General features: G+C 56.0%; 1 protein-coding gene and 2 long non-coding RNA genes across 9 annotated transcripts in view; 2 read left to right on the top strand and 1 right to left on the bottom strand.

Moving 5' to 3' along the window:
• Rexo1 (RNA exonuclease 1 homolog) overlaps nt 1-18,531 on the bottom strand; it is a 19,978-nt gene extending 1,447 nt beyond the window's left edge. The window contains exons 1-15 of one of the 6 annotated variants that reach the window (NM_001012114.3): nt 18,232-18,517; nt 6,871-8,555; nt 5,965-6,066; nt 5,172-5,385; nt 3,766-3,929; nt 3,345-3,476; nt 2,981-3,104; nt 2,231-2,344; nt 1,846-1,983; nt 1,557-1,670; nt 1,183-1,256; nt 878-988; nt 429-544; nt 207-345; nt 2-122 (exon numbers count right to left, since the gene is read on the bottom strand). In NM_001012114.3, coding sequence (NP_001012114.2) covers nt 2-122; nt 207-345; nt 429-544; nt 878-988; nt 1,183-1,256; nt 1,557-1,670; nt 1,846-1,983; nt 2,231-2,344; nt 2,981-3,104; nt 3,345-3,476; nt 3,766-3,929; nt 5,172-5,385; nt 5,965-6,066; nt 6,871-8,555; nt 18,232-18,388 — 3,505 coding nt within the window. In that variant the 5' untranslated portion in view covers nt 18,389-18,517. Of the gene's footprint in view, nt 1; nt 123-206; nt 346-428; nt 627-877; nt 989-1,182; nt 1,257-1,556; nt 1,671-1,845; nt 1,984-2,230; nt 2,345-2,980; nt 3,105-3,344; nt 3,477-3,765; nt 3,930-5,171; nt 5,402-5,964; nt 6,067-6,604; nt 6,730-6,870; nt 8,556-18,231 lie in introns of those variants that run through there. The other 5 variants (XR_005486604.2, XM_063263421.1, XR_005486605.2 and 2 more) reach the window with 5 other exon arrangements.
• LOC134479810 (uncharacterized) lies at nt 8,514-16,601 on the top strand. Its single transcript, XR_010053556.1, has 2 exons — nt 8,514-8,754; nt 9,044-16,601. It is a non-coding gene; the product is annotated as an uncharacterized LOC134479810 (long non-coding RNA).
• On the top strand, nt 18,518-20,763 carry LOC120093775 (uncharacterized). 2 transcript variants are annotated; one of them, XR_005487460.1, is made up of 2 exons: nt 18,518-18,649; nt 20,411-20,763. It is a non-coding gene; the product is annotated as an uncharacterized LOC120093775 (long non-coding RNA). The 2 variants fall into 2 exon arrangements; XR_005487459.2 differs by lacking the exon at nt 18,518-18,649 and adding an exon at nt 18,693-18,888.

Here is a 20,763-nt window from a genome sequence, read left to right as displayed (position 1 = left end):
CCATTGTCTTGGATGATCTGTCTGAGGTAGTCAGCCATGAGGTTCCGCAGTGAGCGCTTATAGGGCAGGCCCAGGCGATGTGGGAACAGCACAGAGGTGTCTACCACTGTGCCGTGGATGACCTAGAGGGAGGCAGGTGGGTGCTGGAGAGGCCCAGTGGGCAGGGGGCGTGTTCTCACTTAGCCCCAGCAAGCGAAGGAAGCTACCTTGAGAGCCAGCAGGTCACTCTCCAGGCTGTGGCCAATGAGGATGGTGTCGGCGCTGAACATGCTCAGCAGGACGGCCTGCACGTCCCGCAGCGTGATGCTCGTGTCCACCAGGTCGGCCTCTGTCACCCCTGAGAACCTGCAGATGGCCGGATGCAAGAGGGGCGTTGGGCCGGGCAGGATGGGAGGGAGGCTGGGGTCCCGTGGTAGGCCGGGACGCACCTGGTGTTGTAGTCAACAACGGCATTGTCAGGCTTGACAAAGGTGTCATACACGACCTGCATGTCTGTGTCCACGACTGTGACTCGTGTCAGCTCCAGGCCGTATGTAGTGTAGGACTAAGGATAGGAGGCGGGTACCAGATGCAGCCATTTCCCAAGCACAGCTCCCCTTGTGGCTGCCATGGCTGCTGCAGAGACCCTGTCAGGGACACCATGGGAACCACCAAGGCAGAGGGAGCCACAGGCTGGGAACTCAAGAGAACCCTGCCCAAGTCGGCTGAGACCTCAGGACTCTAGCCAGACACAGCAGCCCAAGGTGACATGGCCGGCCGAGGTGCGGTGCTGGCGATAGTCTTGCATCTCAGCCAGCTGCTCTTTTGCCAGTTCCCAGCGGGCTTCACTCCCTCCCTGACCCGGGGCAGAGCCAGGTTCCTGAGACCCCAGACTCACCATCTCACAGTCGAGGGCAAAGACCCCGGCATGGGCATCTTCAGGCAGCTCCTTCTGGAAGGTACGCACAAAGCCCTCCAGGTTCTCCTTCCGGCCATCCTGCACGTGTTGCTGGGGAACAGGCGGGGGGGGGGGGGGGGTGGTCAGCAAAAGGGTCAGCATGGCCACGTGTGGCTCTTGAGGAGTCTGGTGCCCTGGCTAAGGCCTGCTCCAGGGGCCGAGTGAGGACTGAGCATAGTACTCAGCTGTGTCCCTCAACGCCAGTGCAGTGACCAAGGGCAGGGAGTGGCACAGCAAGCACTTACCTTGGCGACCTGACAGCCCACAGATCCGACTGCAGCTGAGCAGCACATATACTGGGTCTCCCAGCCCCCAGCCACTGGCGAGACAGAGCAATGATGTTCAGGGCACCAGGCAGGCAGGGAACCTTGCCCACCCGGTCAGGGACGAGGACTCAGGGAAAGGATCTGGACCACGGTGTCTCAAGCTGATGTGGGCCCAGGGAAGGTTCCCACCTTGGGGACACCGCAGGAGTGAGACAAGCAGAGCCTGTGCTCTGGAAGGAACATCTAGATTACAGAAGGCCAGGGCCTTCAGACAGAGGCAGGGGGAGACGGGCAGGGAGCCCTCATGGTCAGCAGGGCGTGGGCAGGGCTCTGCAACAGTAGCCAAGCCTCACCTCGATTCCGCCGGAGCCGCCCCCAGTGGTAGTAACACTCCTCATTGCGCACACAGCGGCCCGAGGAGGAGACCAGGTACTCGGTGCCACAGCGACAGCAAATTCTGCAGGAGGCTGTGTGCGAGGACAGATGGACAGGCAGAGAGGCGAAGTGGGTGAGGGGCTGGCAGCCTGACCAGTACCCCCTGAGCAGGATGAGGTGCCTGTCCTTGAGCTGTCTGTCACAACAGCAGAGAGGTAACTACCCAGTTCTCCTCCCTGAAGCAATCTGGGGATGGAGGATACTCACGGTCCTTGGGTTTCTTCTCCTCAGCTGTGAAGATGACTGCGCCCCCTGGGCGCTCTGGGTGGGGGAAGGGGTAGCCATTCTCCTTCAGCTGCTCTGGAGTGAGCAGGTACTCCCTGAGGCGGCTGTACAGGGCAGTCCCTGCAGGGGCACTGGGTGTCAGTGCTGCCAGAGGGGAGGGATGGACAGACAGACAGAAACACACACGCAGGCATGTATGTACACATTCATGCATGTATGTATGCACGCCAGACATGTATTGTACAGCACAGCCCCAGTGGGGACACTGGCTGTCAGTACTGAACAGGAGGGACAGTGTCATGATGCTACTGGACAGACAGGCAGACAAGGACACAGCGGGAGCATGGGTCAGCAGTTGCTAACTCACCTTTCAGCTCCTCTACCCGCGGGCTGCTGGGGCGGCTCAGTGAGAAGCTGGTTTTAGCTGCCAATTTGCCCCCCAGCACAACCTCATGGGACACAACCCTGCGGCTACTGGCTTCTAGGAGGAAGGAGAAAAAGCCAGGGAGGGGTCGGCCGGCTGCAACCTCAGCCCAACACCACACCGCACGGACACTACAGACACTACACACCGCACCACTGCCTACACAGTCCCAACTGGGAAGGGGCTGTGGGAACTCAGGGCAAGTCGCCTGGGCTCAGCAGCCACCTCCCCCGCACCCCCCAGTCCCCCGAGTTCTGGTTGGTCAGAGCAGGCCTGGCATCCCTGAGGGAAGGACTGGGACAGGGGACAGGGGAAGGGGTGGAGATGGGGTGAAGGCCTCGCTGCAGCTACAAAGCAGCCGACTAATGGGTTCTGAGGTGAGGAGAAACTAATGGGCAGGGGCCCACGCAGGCGAGCCTGCCATGTGGTGGCTGCTTTAATGGGGCCTCTCGAGGGGACACAATGAACTGTCTTAACCCTCTCCCCTCCTTCCCTTAGCATAATGTGCAGCGCTCAGCCACTCACTGTGAAGAGGCTGTGGGCGCCATTAGTGGAGGGAGGACAGAGGGAGGGAGGAGGGCAGAGGGTACCTTAGGCAGTAGCCTGAGTGGGGAACCAAGGACCATCCCTGCTGCTGAAGCCCATATGAGCCAGTTCTGGACAAGACCCTCTGCACGCAGCTCCCCAACTCACTGCTGAGGTTGGGCACGGCGTTGGGGACCAGGCCCCTCAGCTTCTTAAGGGTGTTCACGGCCACGTTCAGGTATATGTTCTTGCTGGGACTGCGGTCATATGCCACCTTTTCCTCGTTCAGGGCCTGGGTAAGACAGTGCTCAGCCTAAGGTCCTGGCAGGGTCTGGCACCCAGGAGCATGGACAGTGGGGCTGGCTGCACTGGATGACAGTGGCAGGCATAGGAGCAGCCTGTCACTCACGAGCAGTGCTACAGGCAGCCAATGTGGACCAAGATGCCCAGAGGAGAGGCAGGAGGACAAAGTGGGACTTTCACAGCTGCAGCGCAAAGCCATGAAGGCAGGGGATGTGTCCCCAAGGCCCACCTTCTCAATGGCCTCCTGGTTGGATGAACAGAACTTGAGACACTCCTCAATGAACAGGTTGAGATAGCGCTGGCGGACCACAGTGGGGACCTTGCCACCAAATTCTTTTGGGATAACGGGCTTCTTTAGACTCTAGAGAAAGAGACCAGGGTGTTAGGACACAGGGCCTCTAGGGAAGGCATGTCCATGCAGGAACCCAGCTAGGACGTCCAGAGGGAAAGGCTGGGGGCATGGCAGGAGAGGGAGACCCTGCCTGGACCGCAGTGAGGGCTGGAGGGTGGCTTGGGCGAAGCCTGACTATGTGTATCTAAGCTCTGGGTCATCCTCAGTCCTAGGAAACAGACATGCTGGAAGGCCAGCCCAGAGACCCACTGGGGACCGCAGGAGTCCCTCAGCAGCAAGAGCAGGGAGAACAGGGTACCTGGAGTGACGGGCTGTGGGCCATGCGCTTGGGGGTGACGGTGGTGGTGGTCTTAGATGCCATCCCTGACAACGTACGTGTCTTCAGTGGCTGGCTGCCAGGTTCGGGGCCGTGGGACACTTGGCTGCCGCTGGCAGGGAGCGCCCTCTTGGCACCTGTGGGGGCTGGTGGGGGACAGGGGACGTGAGTGCAGGAGGACAGCAGGCCCATGACGGAGCTGCGGAGCACCAGGAAGCTGCGGTCGTTGAGCGTGAGCAGAACCCGCATCTCGCAGCGCAGCGGGGGCCGGGGCACCGGGCTCGGGGTACGGAAGGACATGGGACTCTAGCTGCTCTGGGACAAGTCCATGGAGGTGGGGAAGGGCAATGCGGCTGTGGAGGCCGGCTCAGGCAATGCCACGGTCGGGGCAGTCTGGCAAATGGTGGGGCGTGGTCGGGGCCTCTGCCACATGTTCCAGCCCCCAACTCCGAGACATTGACGTCTGAGGGGTAGCCCTGGCTCCAGGGCACAGGACCAGAGGGCCTGGGACGCCCCGGCCTGCTCATTGTGACAGGACACCTGCCTGCCCCTGTAATGAGGTCACAGACCACACAGTCTCCGCCCTGGCAGAGGGGCACCAGGATGTAGAGCGCCTGCCCTCACAGCCCATCGACACTGAGGGAGGGAGTAAGATAGAGACATCTGGTCTAGTCAGGATCACTCTCTGGAGAGGGCCCAGGAGCCAAACCAGGCTGCCTCTGCTATGCCCCCTGCAACCAACCCACCGAGGCTGCACTTGTCAAGAGAGTACAGTGCACTCAGCTCCAGAGGAGAGGACTCTCCAATGCTCTCTTAGCCCACAGTAAGGGGCACATTTGCATGAATGACTGAACTCCCAGTCCTGTAAGCAACCATGCCTCGCGCACTGAAGCAAATGAGGTGGGTATCTGGGAGACAAGGAGGCTCCCAGAACTGGGAGAGCCCCTAACGAGCCCTGCTACAGCCTGGGCCTCCAGCATCCCCCAGGCTGTGCCACAGCAGCCCAGAATCCAGGGCTTGTAGCCCTTGGTGGGCAGGGAGAGGCATTAGGTCCAGAAGCCCTTCCTGACTTGGTCACAGGCCCTGGCTCTCAGGCAGGGACAATCTCTCAGGAGCTCTGCCTGTAATGGGGCTGGCTCTGTAATGGGGCTGGCTGAGAGCACAGCTCAGACCACCGCGCCTCTGAACTTCAAGCTGCTGCCCACTCCAGGTAAGCCCAGGGAGTCTTACTGGGGGTCCTGGGCTGGGAGGGAGCGAGGAGGCTGCTGTAGTCAGTCACCGAGGCCGGAGCTCAAGGCCAAGTAAACAGAAATCCTCAGAGTGCTGCCTTCCCTCATATTGTACATGGCAAGGTGAGGGGTCCAAGCAAGGGTGGGGCCAGGACTCACGGGCGGCCAGTCGGGGGTTAGGCACGTGAGCGATCCTCCTCTTCTCCCCCGGCGCCGAGATGTGCACAGAGGAAAGCCTCTCAGTTGGCCGTGGGACAGCCTGTAGCCAACTGGCTGAGTCCCTTTGTGCCTGCTGTGCTCGCCGGTAGCACACCTCCTGAGCAGTTGGGGGCCGTGCTGGGGGGGCCACGGGGGTCCTCTTTGGGGCCTCTGCCTGAAAGAGCACAGTCCTAGAGCCAGCTCCAAGGCCAGAGCACTCTAGACAAGCATGGTGATGAGGCTTAAGCTAGCAGGGACAGAAGAAGCCCCAGGGCAGGGAGAGCTCCAAAATCCCAACTCCCCTGGCTTCCAGAACCCACTCCTGTGTTCCCACTGACCACCAATGCTCTCTGTGGTGCATGATCTGTCTGCACCCATGTCTCTTCCAAGAGGAAGCCTTCCTGGGAGACTGCATCTGGGGCTCCGAGCACCAGGGACGCTTGTGTGGGCTAAGCTTGCATCACACCCCGCATAGGCCTCTCCTAGTGTCCTCACTGACTTCCAGCCTCAGCTGAGGTAGCCTGGGGCTGGGGCTGGAGAGCCCACTCAACTCTTAATTCCCAGGGGGATCTACTCCACTCCTGCGTTCACTGTTCCTGTGCCTGAGTCAGGGACAGGCAGTCTGGATGGGACATGGAGCCCTGGACACCAGCTTACCGAAGGCCGAAGGCCGGCAGCAGGGGTCCTCCGGCAGACTGTGGTAGCAGGTCTCCTTCCTCCAGATGCCCGCCCTGTGTCCCCACATTTGTCTTACCTCCTTGCCAGGCTTGGAAAGGTGTGAGACTCTCCTCTTCTGCCCTGGGAACAAAGTGGTCAGGCCCGCATGCGTCTCCTCCTCGGCCTTCTCCTTGGGTGGCTGAAAACACACATTACTCCTCACTCTGGTGCCTCCTTGGGGCTCGCCCCTGCCTTCCTGCCCAGCCTCATGTTGCTGCCAGACCTTAGCCGGGCCTGTCAGTGAGAGCCCTACTGAGGAATAGCACCCTGCGGCCCAAGGCTGGGCCCCAGCACCTGCCTCCTAGGCCTTCTGTGGACAGGAGGACAAGTGGGCATGTCCCTGCTGCTGCCCCCACACCCAGCCCAGGATGACAGCCCAGATATGGATGCCAGTCAAGGGCATCCTGCAGGGCTGGTGCTGGAAGGAACTGGTCAGGTCCATCTTTGTTTGTTCAGGGTGAGCACCCTCTGGTGGCCAGCATGGGGACATTAGAAGGAGCGACACCCAGATGGGTCAAGGCTGGCCTGAGCCAGGCAGGCCAGAGAGTGAGGAGAGGAAGGGGCTTAGAGGCTAGAAAGTGAGCAAGAGCTGGGGGAGGGGAAGAGGGGCAAGAAAGGCCAAGGAGCTGGGGACAGGCGGTGGTGCGAGGCGGGCGTGGAGCAGGAGGGCCCGGTACCCCTTTGCCGGTCAGTCTGATCGGTCAGTCGGACGCTGCCACAGGAAGCCGGCTGGGTGGGTAGAAAGCCAGCGTCCTCATTCAGGGCAGGGTGCAGGGGGGCAGCAGGCGGCCACCGAGGGTTCCTGAATTTTGAATGGAGTTAAGAGGCCGGTGCTGAAGGAGCGGCTTCTGCTTGGGTCGCAGAGGCTGGAATCGGCTGGAGATGACTGTGGGACCAAGTGTCCCCTCGCAGGGCCCTTGTCTGCCAAGGCCAGTGCCCTCACCTGCCGGGCCAGCCGGCCCTTGTCCTCTGTCTTCACACTGGTGGACTCGTTGAAGATCCGCAGGCACTCCTCCATAGGGTCCACATCCAAGTCCAGCTCCTTCTCCAGGGCCGAGTAGCCCACACCCTCCTCTGCACACTGGCTGGCTCCAGAGGACGAGGAGGAGGACAGTGGGGAGGGCGGTGCGGGGGATGCGGGCGGCGCGGCCTTGAGACGCTTGGGTACCTTTGTCTCACCCAGACCCAGGCTGGAGTCAGAGTCTGATTCTGAGTCTGAGCTAAGGCTGGGCAGGGTCGGGGGCCAGACCCGGGGTGCTGTTCCCAGGCCTGAGTCCTCCTCCTCACTCTCATCCCCAAATAGTTCGGCATGGCTCAGGGCCCGTTTCTTGAGCTTAGGGGTGTCCTGGGGGGCTCCTTCATCCAGGGAGCGGGTCTTGCGTTCCGCCAACTTTACTGATGGCATCTTCTTTGCACAGCCACCTTTCCAGGCTAGTGGTGCACGGGAATTGGGCCCACGGTCCTGGGGCCCCGTGCTGGATGGGTGGCCCGTCCCCCCTTTCCCTGAGCTAGCCACTGTGGTAGCAGAGGATGGCTTTTTTTTGGTCCCTTCGAGTCCCTGGGCTTTGCCCCGGGGGCTACTGGAAGACAGCTTCTTCCTGTCTGCACACACCTTTTCCTTTCCTCGGGGTCTGGCTGGGTCCTTCTCTTTCTTTTTGTCTTTCTTGCGGACCTTGTCCTTGTGGCTGAGGCTGGCTGGGGTCCCACTTTTCTTCTTCTTGGCTTTGCCCTCCTTGGGGACCCCAGCATCTTGAGAGGCCCTGGCTGGAGAGCTGGGCTTGACCACGGACACTGTGTCTGGTGCTTTGGGGGGCTGCCCGAGGTCTTCCACATCATACTGCACAGCCATCTCCTTGGTGACCCGCAGGCTGCCCTCCTCGGGCTCTATGCCCTCCTTGGAGACAGGCTTACCAGGTGCCTTGCTTTCAGGGTCATCGGCTTTTGGGGGGCTGGACACGTCATCTTCTGAGTCTGAGAACCTGGCCTCACAGCCGCCAGAGGGGTCACAGGGCTTCTTGAGGGCAGGTGTGTATGGCTCAGTACCTCTGGAGCCCCGCGGCCGCTTGGTGGCCCTCTCGTCCCTAGTGCTGGTCCTGCCAAGGTGCCGGGCTGAATAGTTGGACAGTGGGTCATACTCTAGATCTGTTGATGGCTTTGAGCTATCCACCACGTATTTGCCACCGCGACGAGGCTGGCCCACAGCCTTGGGGACATACTCCAGGGCACCAGCGCCTCCTGCAGCTCTGCTCTGACCCCTGTCTGAAGGGGCCAGTGAGTACTTGTGCCCTGGCTCGGCAGGGACAGCCAATGGGGTGGGCTGGTAGGCAGCGTCCGGGCTCAGCAGGCCGCCTGGCGTATAAGTCAGGGCCAAGGAGAAGGTGTCATCATCATCCATGCTTGTGGCAGGGCTGCAAGGGGCCAGTGCTGAAGCCCCAGCACCGTGGCCCCGTGCAGTCTCCAGGAGCTCCTGGTAGCGCCTCTGCTCCAGCTCCACCTCGCCACGCACAGCCTCGATGGCCTGGTTGACCAGCTCCAACTCCAGCATGCCATCGCCCTGACCCAGAGCACCATTCTCCCTCTGCACAGGAGGCTGGGGTAGCTCCGGGTTGTACGGGTCATAGCCAAGTCCTGGAAGGGAAGAGAACACAGAACAGCCACTGCCAGAGATGTGCCAAGGAAGAGAACCAGCCATCCAGAACCTGCTGCACACCCACCAGGCATGGGCCTCAAGGACATCCCCTCAGTGCCACTAACACCACTCCCTGTGCTGGGGTCACCCACTGCATGCACTCCAGGACCTGTGCGGAGGCTGCTAGATGGGTGCTAGGTATGTATGGCCACCTCAAGGAGAGGCTGGGGGTGGGGGCTTGGTGGGTAGAACACTGCTGGGGACACACAGGCTTCATCCCAGCGCCCCATTATGGTGGGCATGTGGCCATGCCCATCACCCCAGCTCTAGGTACAGGCAGCAGGATCAGGAACTAAAGTATACTTGGCTACATAATGAGTTCTAAGCTACTGTAGGCAACATGAGATCCTATATCAAAGGAGGTGCAAAAAGAGAGGTTCCTCTTGGCATGGCCTGGAGACCACTAACGTGGACAGATTACCCACAGGACCTACCAGGAATTAAACAGTGCAAGGCTCTGGACTGGCCTTCAGCACCATCCCAGCCGAGTACCAAGGCTGCACATGGAGTACCTGAAGGGGAGTGGCTAGACACGCCAGAGGTAAGGTAATTCACTCCCTACCCTACACCACGCAGCTACAAAGCTGCATGTCCAGTCTGGGTGATGCGACACCCCAGCCTCCATGGTGCCTGCACTACACCCACACTTGCACAGAATAAAAAGTAAAAGTCTGCACACAATGAAGAAACAAATAAGGGAGCCCACGTCTCCTGAAGGACAGGACAAGGGGCTGGGGTAGCCTTGCCAGGACGGCTGACCTGTGAACGGGCGAAATCAGGAATTTCTCTGGACTTCTCTCCCTTTGTTATTTGATTTGAGATCTCACTGTGGCACAGCCCTGTCCAACTGGGACGTCCAGCTCATGGTGACCTTGAACTTCTCATCCTCCTGCCTCCACTTCCCAGGTGCTGGGGTGACCCAGGGTGAGATTCCAGGCTTGACTGGACTGGGTTCTTAAAAAGTAACGTTCTAAGGATCAGAGGCAGTGGGCCAGCCATGCAGGGAGCTGAGGCAGGAGAATCAGAAGTTCAAGGCCATGTTAGGGTAGCAAAACAGTCTCAAAAGAAACTTGCCTAGCACACCCAGAGCACCAGGGGAGTGAGGAGAAGGATGAAGAAAGGAGGGAAACCTTAGAAACTAAAGCATTCAACCAAGGCTGAACTGAACACTGTGCCCAGAGCCACCTGCAAGCAAGTGAACACAGAGGGTACTGGAAGAGAAGATCCCCAAATGTGACACACACACACGCACACTCTTACACACTCATACTCTTACACGCACACACACTCTTACTTGCGCGCGCGTGCACGCACACGCACACGCACACACACACACACACACACACACACACGCACACACACTCTCTCTCTCTCTCTCTTACACGCACATGGCCCTCTTCGTTCTTTGGAGCAGCTGTCTTGTTGACCTGAGGCGCTGTGTGGAGGTCAGTCAGCAGCCCTTTGCTCCTACCACGTGGGTTCCAGGGATCCTTCTGTCTGGGTGGCTCTGGCTTGGTGGCAAGTGCTGAGCCATCCAACAGACCTTTTTGTTTGCTTGTTTCTTTGAGACAAGTCTTACTTTACTTTAACTCAGGCTGTCTGGGAACTCATGGCGATCCTCCTGCCTCAGCCACCCAAATGCTGGACTGACAGGTGTGAGCCTCCTACCATGTCTGTTAAGTCCATGGACTCTGAGCACACATCTACCTGGTTCTGGCCGTCTACAGCTCAAACATGGGCACAGGCCCTCAAAGTAGTGACCTAAACTTGAGGGACCCACAGCTGAAGGTGTTTGGCAGGGCCCAACCTCCTCCTGAGGTAATTTCTGGGGACCTTGTGAAGGTTTCAAAGGCTCCCCAGGGACTCCAGGCACATGGAGCAGAAGAGTATGTCGCAAGTAACAGGGTAGCCTAAGAGGCTGTTGAGTCATTAGGTAGATGGGCCCCTGGCAGGGAACTTGTTAACTTGGAGGGGAAGACGTATCCCACATTTGGGTGGTACCATCATAATGGCTGGGCTTCCAGACTCAAAACTAAGGAGGCAAGCTGCTACCTGCACTTATCTGCGGCTTGACTGTGGACGCCATGTGAATAGCTGCCACCATGACTCCTCCCCCTGCCCACAGCCATGCCTCCCTGCACACTGGGTGATGGACTGCAGCCTCCAGCTGTGAGCCAAAATAAACCCTAAGCCGCTCACGCACGCACGCACGCACGCACACACGCACTCGCGCTCTCTCTCTCTCTCTCTCTCTCCCGCGAGCGCGCGCACGTACTTATGCAGACACACAGACACAAACACACATGTACTTACGCAGACACACATACACACACACACACTTATACACTTACACACATACATATAGACATACAGACAGACACACACACAGGCATCAGTAGTATTGATCCAGGAGTGGTTGTGCACACCTATTATCCTAGGACTTGGGAGACAGGAGGATCACACCATTCTGGGCTTCACAAAGATGGTGTCAAACACTAAGGCAGGCGACTGCAGAAGAGGTGTGGGCACTTCCATGCAAACGTGGTGCTCATGGTGCTCACTGGGAGACAGGCTGGGCCACAGAGGTAACTGAGTGCGCCCCAAGGTTATCCTCTTGGAAATCCCCACCTGAGTCCCAGGTTAAGCAGTGATGAGTGATCCCTACAGACAGAGCACTGGACAGGGAACTGGGGTTCCTAGGCTGAAACAGCACCTGGCACAAGCTCAGCCTGCCCATGGGAGGACTGACCCAGACACAGCCAAGGAGCGTTTTTCCTGGAGAATTCCCTCTACATGTCTGTCCAGACCCCTCAGAGGCCACACCAGAGGCAACAGAGTCTCAGGAGCAGCATCACACTGGACCTCTCTCCTGACAACAGGAAGTCAGCCCCTGGCCAGCAAGCACCAGCACCCAAGGTTTCCACTCAAGGCCAAAAGGCTGATAAAGGCCAAGAGACTGCTCAGGGCTCAGGCCAGTGAGGGCTCTGATAAGAGAGAGCTCGCAGCCCTGGAGGTGGAGAAGGAGGCTCTTCAGACACCACATGTGGAGAGGCGAATCAGTGCGGGGTGCTGGGGCTGAGGTTCTGGGAGCACCAGCCCACTCTGGGCTCTCAGATGGGTTCCGACAGGCACGGTCCTGAATGCCAGGACTACAGTGGACAGCCATACAGCCCAAGGTCTCCACAGAGCACTGTGACACATCTATCCTAGGCTGACCCTTTCCACCATACACTGGGATCCAGACATCCCCTCAGCTCAGCACCACTGGACACATGAGGTCACCCTAGCAGGACCAGGTTCCAAGGTTACCTTTGGTGACTCACACACAGAGATCACACACATCGGCAGCAAGTCACCAGAGAACTATGGGAACTGCACACAGTGTGAGACCTGGCCACAGAAGAGGGCCCTCGAGCCTAGACGTGCTGCTCAGCCTCAGTCTAGGTAGACAGCAGATCTTACCCTATGAGGCTGCCCTTAAGGAATGAGCTCAGGGGCTGGAGAGATGGTTCAGTGGCTAAGAGCACCGACTGCTCTTCTAGAGGTCCTGAGTTCAATTCCCAGCAACCACATGGTGGTTCACAACCATCTGTACTGATGCCCTCTTCTGGTGTGTCTGAAGACAGAGTGTAAATGAATACACAAATTCTTTAAAAAAAAAAAAAAAAGGAATGAGCTCAGGATCCCTGTGTCCCCAGGTCACTCTCCAGAGCCTTCCCTTTCCACAAAACCAGCCCTGTAGGATGGCAAGGGCTTCCAGGCAGATGGAGCGACCAAGTAGGGTGCAAGGCGACAACCCCCTGCGTGCCCAAGATGCTGGGCTCTTTAAGGCAAGAACAGGTATGGAGTCACCATGGGCATCCACCAGTCCAGAAGAGGAGCTGAGGGGAAGGTAGGTGGGGCCCACATGCTAATCTCATCCTGGAGCAAGGCTAGAGGCATTTCCCATGGTCCACGAAGGCTGCGATGAACTTCCTAGTCCAATAAAGAAAACTCTCTAAGATGACCTGCCTGGCCTTCCTAACTAGATCCCAGTGGAGATGCCCAGGGCCTCTCTACCCTATCCTAGCTGACACCAGCAGAGTCAGGATGTCTCCCAGGACCAAGCTACCCCTCCCCAGAGCTCAGAATAGGGACTGAGGGCCCTGCATCTTCAGAGGAAGAGCATGCTGGCCAGTGTCAAGTGAACATGGTCCTTATCACTTGTCACTGAGGCTGGCAGGTGATGTGGGGCTTTCAGAGGCAAATGCAGCCCTGCCCCCACCACTCCACGTGACAGTTCCTGCTCAGAACTATGGCAAAGTCCTCAATCAGACTCTCTTATCACCCACTCATGTCTGGAACCTGCCCCAATGCCCACCTCCAACTCAACAGGCAGACCTAGGAATACCAGCCACGGACTGTCAAAACATGGACTCACAAGTCCTCAGAGGAACAGTTAGCTCACTGCAGCTGCAGAAACCCTGTCCCAACTTTCTCCACTACATAAGACAGTCTCCCAGACCAGCCAGTGGCACTTCAGAGGCACCTAGACCTTTCTAGAAGGTTGGATATCAAGTCAGCATGTCAGCAGGGAGTCCTGCTGACATCTTCCAGCCACTGGACAAACTCATATTGGCCTTCAAAACCCAGCTTAGGGGCTGGAGAGATGGCTCAGTGGGTCAGAGCTCCCAGCAACCACATGGTGACTCACAAGGGATCCAAAGCCCTCTTCTGGGGTTCTGAAAACAGCTACAGTGTACTCATATGCATAAAATAAATCTTTAAAACAAACAAGTCCAGTTTAGGAGCTGCCTGACAAGAACCTGCTTCTCCTCAGCCCCCAGCTACTCCTCAGTTCCCAGCTACTCTATTCCAGTGTGCTTGCTCACCTGCCCCTCCCCATACAGTGCAGTAGGTATATGCTGAGTCAAGAATAGCCACTCTGAGAGCCTCAGGACACATGTGCCCACGTCACTGCCACCTCAGGGTTTCTGGCAAAGTGAAACAGGCTTGAGAGCCACCAACTACTCCTAGCACTCCCAGACTACCGTGGGACAGAGCTCCATCCTTAGGAGAACACTGGAGCACTGGAGCACCGATGGGTAGACAAGCCACCCTCAAGCATTATGGCCTGCCCTAATGTTTCCCCACGGGTTCCTGACTGCCACAGGTACTCTTTAAGACTCAGTGTGAAGGAAGGAGCCCCTGTAAAGACCATACTTGCAGGAGTGAACTAGTTCCCCAGCCCTGCAGGCCCTCCTAGCTGTCTGCCTGTCCTACTGTCCTAGACAGGCTCAGGCCACTGCATCTGCCCTGGGGCTTCCTCCTCTGTGGGAAGGTGTCCTGGGACAGGATGTCAGCTGCAAACCCCACTCCAGCTGTCCCTGCACCAGCAGTCACCTGAGATCCCAAGTCCCTTACAGCAGACAGGCCACAGAATCAGGTCAAAAGGGTCAGGCAAAGGATGGCCTCGGAAAACAGTAGTGCCTGGCTGGGTCTGCAGCAGCCTAAGCAGGCATAATGAAGACAGAGGAGCCATGAACAGGGCAGCAGGCTGGACAGTTCCCACTCTCCACACGCAGCCAGCCTGTGTGGCAGCTGAGCAGCAGGAGCCAGCAGCCTGAATCCTGTCCTTATACTAGGATGCCCATCTGCCTTCCAAGCCACCTTCCCCAGCAACAGTGGACCAGTAGACCAGTGGACCAGCTGCCCACCACCAACAAGGTGCCAAAAAGTGCACCCTGATGCTCTGGCTGGGCGAGCTGGGCCTGGAAGAGGTAGATGAGAACAGTCACCAGACGCCTGACAGCACCAGTCCAACCAGGGCCTTGAGCCTCACTGACCAGTACACAATGCTTCCCCACATGCACAGGCCAGCTATCCCTGACAACCATGCTGTGGACTGCAGCACCCTCTGCTGGTTTTTCCTGGAGAAGTGGTCCTTCTCTAGGAAGGAACCCAAAGTGGCAGGAGTCCCTCTGTCCCTAGGCTGCTCAGACAAGGAGAGCCACCCACAAAAGCCACTGTGTCCCCAGGCAGTGCACCAAGCCTGGTCTACCAGGTCAATGGCAGTCACAGGTCTCACGTGTGATGGCAGAGCTCTGTGGGAAGAGGCCAGCAGTGCCTGGACCTCTCACCCTCGCTGCTCAAGCATGTGCTGTGGGAACTGGACTGGTAACCAGGACCCCAGAGGTCCTCAAGGCTCAGAGGGACACAGACACTTTCTTGACCCCTTTCTCTGCCCCAGGAGCACCTCCTCTCTCACTTGACCAAAGCCTATTCCTTCTAAGAAGCCCCACAGCTCCCTGGCCTGGCCCTTGGCACACAACTGTCCACAGGGAGTCTGGGAGCACAGGGAGGCTGGATGTGTGTGGAGCCTTTGCTCCTGGCTGCCACCCACACCACAATGCCAGGGTCTCAGATGGAGGCTCCAGCGCCCTGAAGACGGGGTGGGGGTTAATTCTCTGACCCAGACACCTTGATTTTTCATTTCTGCTCGTCTCACCCCAGTTTCCTTGGCAGGGACAGCAGCTGTGCTGGGGTCTGGATTCTGTGAGGACCACTGTATGAGACCTCCATGTAAACCAGCCAACAGGAATCTAGAGAGAAACCCAAGGCCCAGCCCTGCCACTTTTGGGGGCTACCACGCCCACATGTCCACAGCTCCAACCCCATCACTGGCATCAGGAGCAAACTTCCTTCGTCCCTCAGTCTGTCTCCCTCCATAGCACCCAGCACCTCAACAGGGCGACCATGTATCCGCAGCTGAGATAAAGGCGGCTGCCTCCACTTGCAGCCCTGAGCCACTGGGGGATTTGCTTTACTGTGGGCACAAAGGCCATGAAGGGCTACTCCAGAGTGCCTGAAGGATGCCACCAAGGCTGAGTCACTTGGGCCAGGCCTCCCTAGAAGTGCACTTTCTGCTGTAGTGCACTAAGGAGAGGCAGCAGAGTCCCTAGAGCAGGGAGGGACAGGCTGGACACTACCTGGGGTCAGGACACCAGGAGATACCACAAGGAGTGAAGCACCTCTCTCTTTCCCTGGGGGACTGTCAGGCACACAGAGCAGCATCAGACCCCAACCATGACCTTCTGGGAAACTAAGGGCCTAGCCGCTGTGGCTCAGCTGTGTGGACAGCACAGGAAGGTCCGCATGGGAGGAAAGCTGAGGGCCCAACATTGCTCAGGAATGGAACTGTGCTGGGCACAGCTCAGAACACGGCTTCCATCCCTGAACAAAAAGGAAGTGAACTTTAAAGCCAAGATGTCAGTTTAGCGGTGGGGGCACACACCTTTAATCCTAGTGCTCTGAAGGCAGAGGCAGGAGGATCTCTGTGAGTTCAAGGCCAGACTTATACACAAAGCAAGTCCAGGACAGCCAGGGCTACGCAGAGAGACCCTGTCTCAAACCAAACCAAACCCCACAAAACAACAAGAGGGCGAAAGAGATGCTCAGAGGTTAAGAGCACTGGCAGCCCTTGCACTAATGGCTGAAGGTATCAAACTGCCTTGAAATAGCTCTAAGGATCCAACGCCCTCCTCTGGCCTCTGCAGGCACACCGAGTCAGACACGCATAAACAGAGGCACAAGTCTATAGGAAACAACAAAAGCACTCCATGTCACATAGCCTGAGAAGTTGCTGATGCCAGGCCTTCAGTGCCACCTCTGCACTGAAATGTGAAAAGTTGTGTCCTTTCTCTTCTGCAGCAGTTTCCCTAGTACCTGGGCTGGGTCCCCAGCGGATACAGCACAGACACTGGTGCCCAAGCTGGGAGCTGTTGGAAGGCCACTTGCAGGTGCCCTAAGCCAGTGGATGTGTGAAGATAGAGAGACTCAAAATCAAGAGATGTGGCAGTTCATACCTGGCCCTCAAACACTCAGAGGGCAGAGGCAGGAAGATCACATCAAGTTCAAGGCCAGTCTGGGCTACACAGTGAACCCATCTATCCATGCAAAATACTTGTATACAAAAAAATAAATAAGTCTTTATTTAAAAAAACAAACCCAGCTTGAGTGAGAGTGGTATTTAAAATTAACCCTGGGATCTGGGAATAAGTCAGTGGTGAAGCTCACTCCCAGAGGTCTGCATCCCATCCCCAGGGCCTAGCAAACCAACTGTGAGGATGAGGACCACCTGTCATGACAACCGAGGACCACAAACTCAAGGTCATCCTGGGTTACACAGACTTTGAAGCAAGCTGTTAACTACAGAGACAAACCTGGAAAAAATATATATATGCACTATATATATATACATATATATATACATATATATATACATATATATATACATATATATACATATACATATACATATACATATATATATATATAAATATTTAAAAAGGAGAGCCACTCCTAAGGAACAGTGATGACCAGAGAGGTCTAAATGGAACTCTATTCAATAACCCCGTCTCTTCAGCCTTCTCCTCCTAATGTCTACCTTTTGTTAGAGAAGGGCACATATGTAACCCAGGCTGGCCTTGAACTCAAAGAGAGTCACCTGCCTCTACCATTCAAATGTTGGAATTAAAGGTGTGCACCACCATGCCTGGGTGCAATGCCACTTTTAAAAGGTTGTTTTTGTTTTTTAATGTCAGCCATATGAGAGTTTGTCTGGGTACGCATTTGTACCATCTGTGGTCGGTGCCCAGAAGCCAGAACACATCAGGTGCCCTGGAACTAGGTTACAAAGCAGCCGTGTGGATGCTAGGAACCCAACCCAGGGCCTCTGCAGAAGTAGCAGTCGTACCCCCCACCCCTCAGACAGGGCCTCACTGTTTATAGCTTTCTGGAACAAGACTTCATATATAGACCATGCCGAACTCCAACTCAGCGGCCCACCTGGCCGTGCCACCAAAGAATGGGGACTACAAGTAATAGTACGCCATTTGCAGGTAGTACGCCCCTCCAAAGCAGCAAGTGCTCTTAAATCTAAGCCATCTCTTTAGCCCCTACAATGTCTTCTTTAATGCAATCTAAATTCTCTGGGTCGAGTTAGGATCATCCCAGAAGCCAGTAGGTTGCAGCTTGAGGATTTTGTGTCCCAAACTAGCTTGGCATACAATCGTAAAAACAAACAAAAGACAAATAACAACATCTTAATCTCTTTTCTCTAAGACAATACCTCCTACATACTGCCTGATCCCTGAAAGCCTTCAAAAAATGCCATCACGCTCCCTGCCAAGCTGAAAGTCTACACCTGTCCATGGCAAGGGGGTTTTCCGCTCGTCAAACAGCAGGTGTCCGTATGGCCTTGTGCATTCAACTACCAGAGACAGTGGGGGCCTGGCCCCAGGAAACTGTCGCGATCATAAACAAGGTGTGCCACAAGCGCACAGGGTGGAGTGCACGGTGACAGGAGAAAATGACATCTCATTCGGAACAAAGTGGACGACGGAATGAGGACCAGAGGAGTTGCACCAAGTCCCCTTAGCTTGGGGACACGGCTGCATGATCTCTCCCTCCGTCGTGTCGAGCTTTACGTTTTAATTAGTGACCAGAGAGCTCTAGCACAGCATCGCGAAGGCAGCTAGGGGAGGGACAGCAATCTGACGGTGTGAGGTCTGGCTGAGCAAGAGAAACATATAGCACGGACCGGCCGTGGACCAGGAGCGGTCGTACGGGCTTTACCTGCTGCGGGAGATGTTACGCCGCCGCTACCGGGAGCGCCGGGACCCCGAGCTCCGCGGTGCCGGAAGTGGCAGTAGGGCCGCCGGCAAGGCCCCCCGGGGGCTCCCGCCCAGTATGGGCAGTCGATGGAGCGAAAAAAGCCGGTAGAACGTAGCATGGTCCGTTCCGCAGCGGGGCCCCGGCCCGGAGATACCCGGGACCCCGGGACCCCTCCTCACACTCGCCCCGGAGGCTTCCACTCGCGCTTTTCGGACCCCGCCGCCGCCGCCATCTTGTCCCGAGGCCCCCAGAGGCCCCCGGGACGCTGTCGCTAGGGACGCCGGGAAGGGCTGACCGAAGTGAGCCTGCTTACAATGTCGGTTCCCGCGGAATTGTGATAGACGGAAGACCCAAAGCTTAGGACAAGAGAAGCTTTAAGGTACGGGTAATTATATGCTTCTGGTTTCTGAGAGCCTTTCGGCCCCGGACTTTGGCGGGTACAGCTTCGCGATCTTGACCGTCAAGCCCCTGAGAAGCCTGGGCTGTCCAGAGCGCGCCTGACTGAAAATGCACCTGGACTTTCCACTGCATTCTTTGGGCCCAGACTAGGCTTATTTGCATTTCGCCACATATGGCCTTTGTGCGCCCCCCAGAGGACAAGGAGAATGTTACGGCCAAGTATTTTGTTTGTTTTTGATTGATTTAAGATTTATCTTGGGGGCTGGGGATTTAGCTCAGTGGTAGAGCGCTTACCTAGGTAAGCGCAAGGTCCTGGGTTCGGTCCCCAGCTCCGAAAAAAAGAACAAAAAAAAAAAGATTTATTTTGTAGGGGTTGGAAAGATGACTCAGAGGTTAAGAGCACTGACTGCTCTTGCAGAGGTCCTGGGTTCAATTCCCAGCAACCACATGGTGACTCACAACCATCTGTAATGGGATTTGGCGCCCTCTTCTGGTGTGTCTGAAGAGAGCAACAATGTACTTATATACACAAATCTTTGAAAAAAATAAGATTTATTTTGTAATTCTATGTATGTGCAACATGAGTGTGTCAGATTCTCGCTTAAGTCAGAAAAGGACTTCGGATCCCCAGAAATTAGAGCTACACATGGTTGTGAACAACCATGTGAGTATTGGGAATCGAACCCAAGTCTCCCATTGCAGTAAGTGCCCTTCACCACTGACCCAACTCCCTAGTCAGGGTCTTAATCTGTTGTGGTGCCTATCCTGAGAAACCCACGTGTCTCAATTGTCACTCAAATATTCACCTACCCACGAGTGGCATCAATGGGACATTTCTTTTTTCTTTCTGCCATGCCTAGATACACTAGACAAGCGCTCTCCTGTTGAGCTAGACTCCAGAAACTTTTTTGATTTTTTTTTTTTTTGTTTTTTGCTTTGTTGTGGAGTGCTTGGAAAGGTGCAGAACTGTGCAGCCACAAACAGGGGTTTGAGGAGGTATACAGCTTTCCAGCCCTTTGTTTAGTCTCTTTTCTTTCCTTCAGTGAGTACTTCAGTGAGGCTGGCTGACTGGCAAGCTTCCAGAATCCACTTGCCTCCACCCCGAAGCTCAGTTTGCATGCACACAGTCATGCCCAGCTTTAAATGGGTGCTGGGGATTAGAATTCAGGTCCTGAGGCTTGTGCACAAGGTTTCTAATCCACTGAGTCCTCTCCCCAACCCTTTTTCTGTTTTGCTTTTGATTGAGATAAGGTCTCATGTAGCACACACTGGCCACGGACTTGCCCATTACACAGTGCTGGAGATGAACCCTGAAGCCTCGTGTGTACTAGACAATTACTCCAGCCACTGCGCTACATCCCCAGGCTCCCATCCCCTCTTTCTGTTTGTTGGACCGGATCTGGCCTACTCTGGATTATTTAGATGCTAAGATTACAGGCCTGAGCCACCACAGCTGCCTGCTTTTGAAATCTTTTTTTTTTTTTAAAGATTTTATTTATTCATTTTATATATGACGAGTACACTGTAGCTGTCTTCAGACACACCAGAAGAGGGCATCGGATCCCATTACAGATGGTTGTGAGCCACCATGTGGTTGCTGGGATTTGAACTCATGACCTTTAGAAGAGCAGTCAGTGCTCCCAACCGCTGAGCCATCTCTCCAGCCCCTGCTTTTGAAATCTTAATCAATTAGTTAATTTGGTGTTTATTTATGTTAAAAGAATTTCCTTCTGTGTTCCAGGCAAATTTCAACCCCATAAAATCCAACTGCCTCTGTGTCTGCCTCCTGGGTCCTGGGATTACAGGCACGAACCAACGCATGCAATTCTGGGAAAGTATTCCACCATCATTTCGAACGTCTCCCAGAGAGAAATAACATACAGAAGGACTGACGCATGCTGCACAGACGGACTAGGCCCTGAACACAGTGGGATACTACACAGCCTCAAAAAAGGCCATTCTAGTGGTACACACCTCTCCGTACAGTGGAGGTCGAGGTGGGAGAATCGATTCTCAGTTACATAGAGGATTCAGGGCCAGACTAGGTTGCCTGGAAACTGGTATTTAAAAATAAATAAAAGTTGGTTGGTTTTT

Source organism: Rattus norvegicus, chromosome 7, assembly GCF_036323735.1.
Source record: "Rattus norvegicus strain BN/NHsdMcwi chromosome 7, GRCr8, whole genome shotgun sequence".
Taxonomy (NCBI): domain Eukaryota; kingdom Metazoa; phylum Chordata; class Mammalia; order Rodentia; family Muridae; genus Rattus; species Rattus norvegicus.
This window is presented reverse-complemented; position numbering and strand designations above follow the sequence as displayed.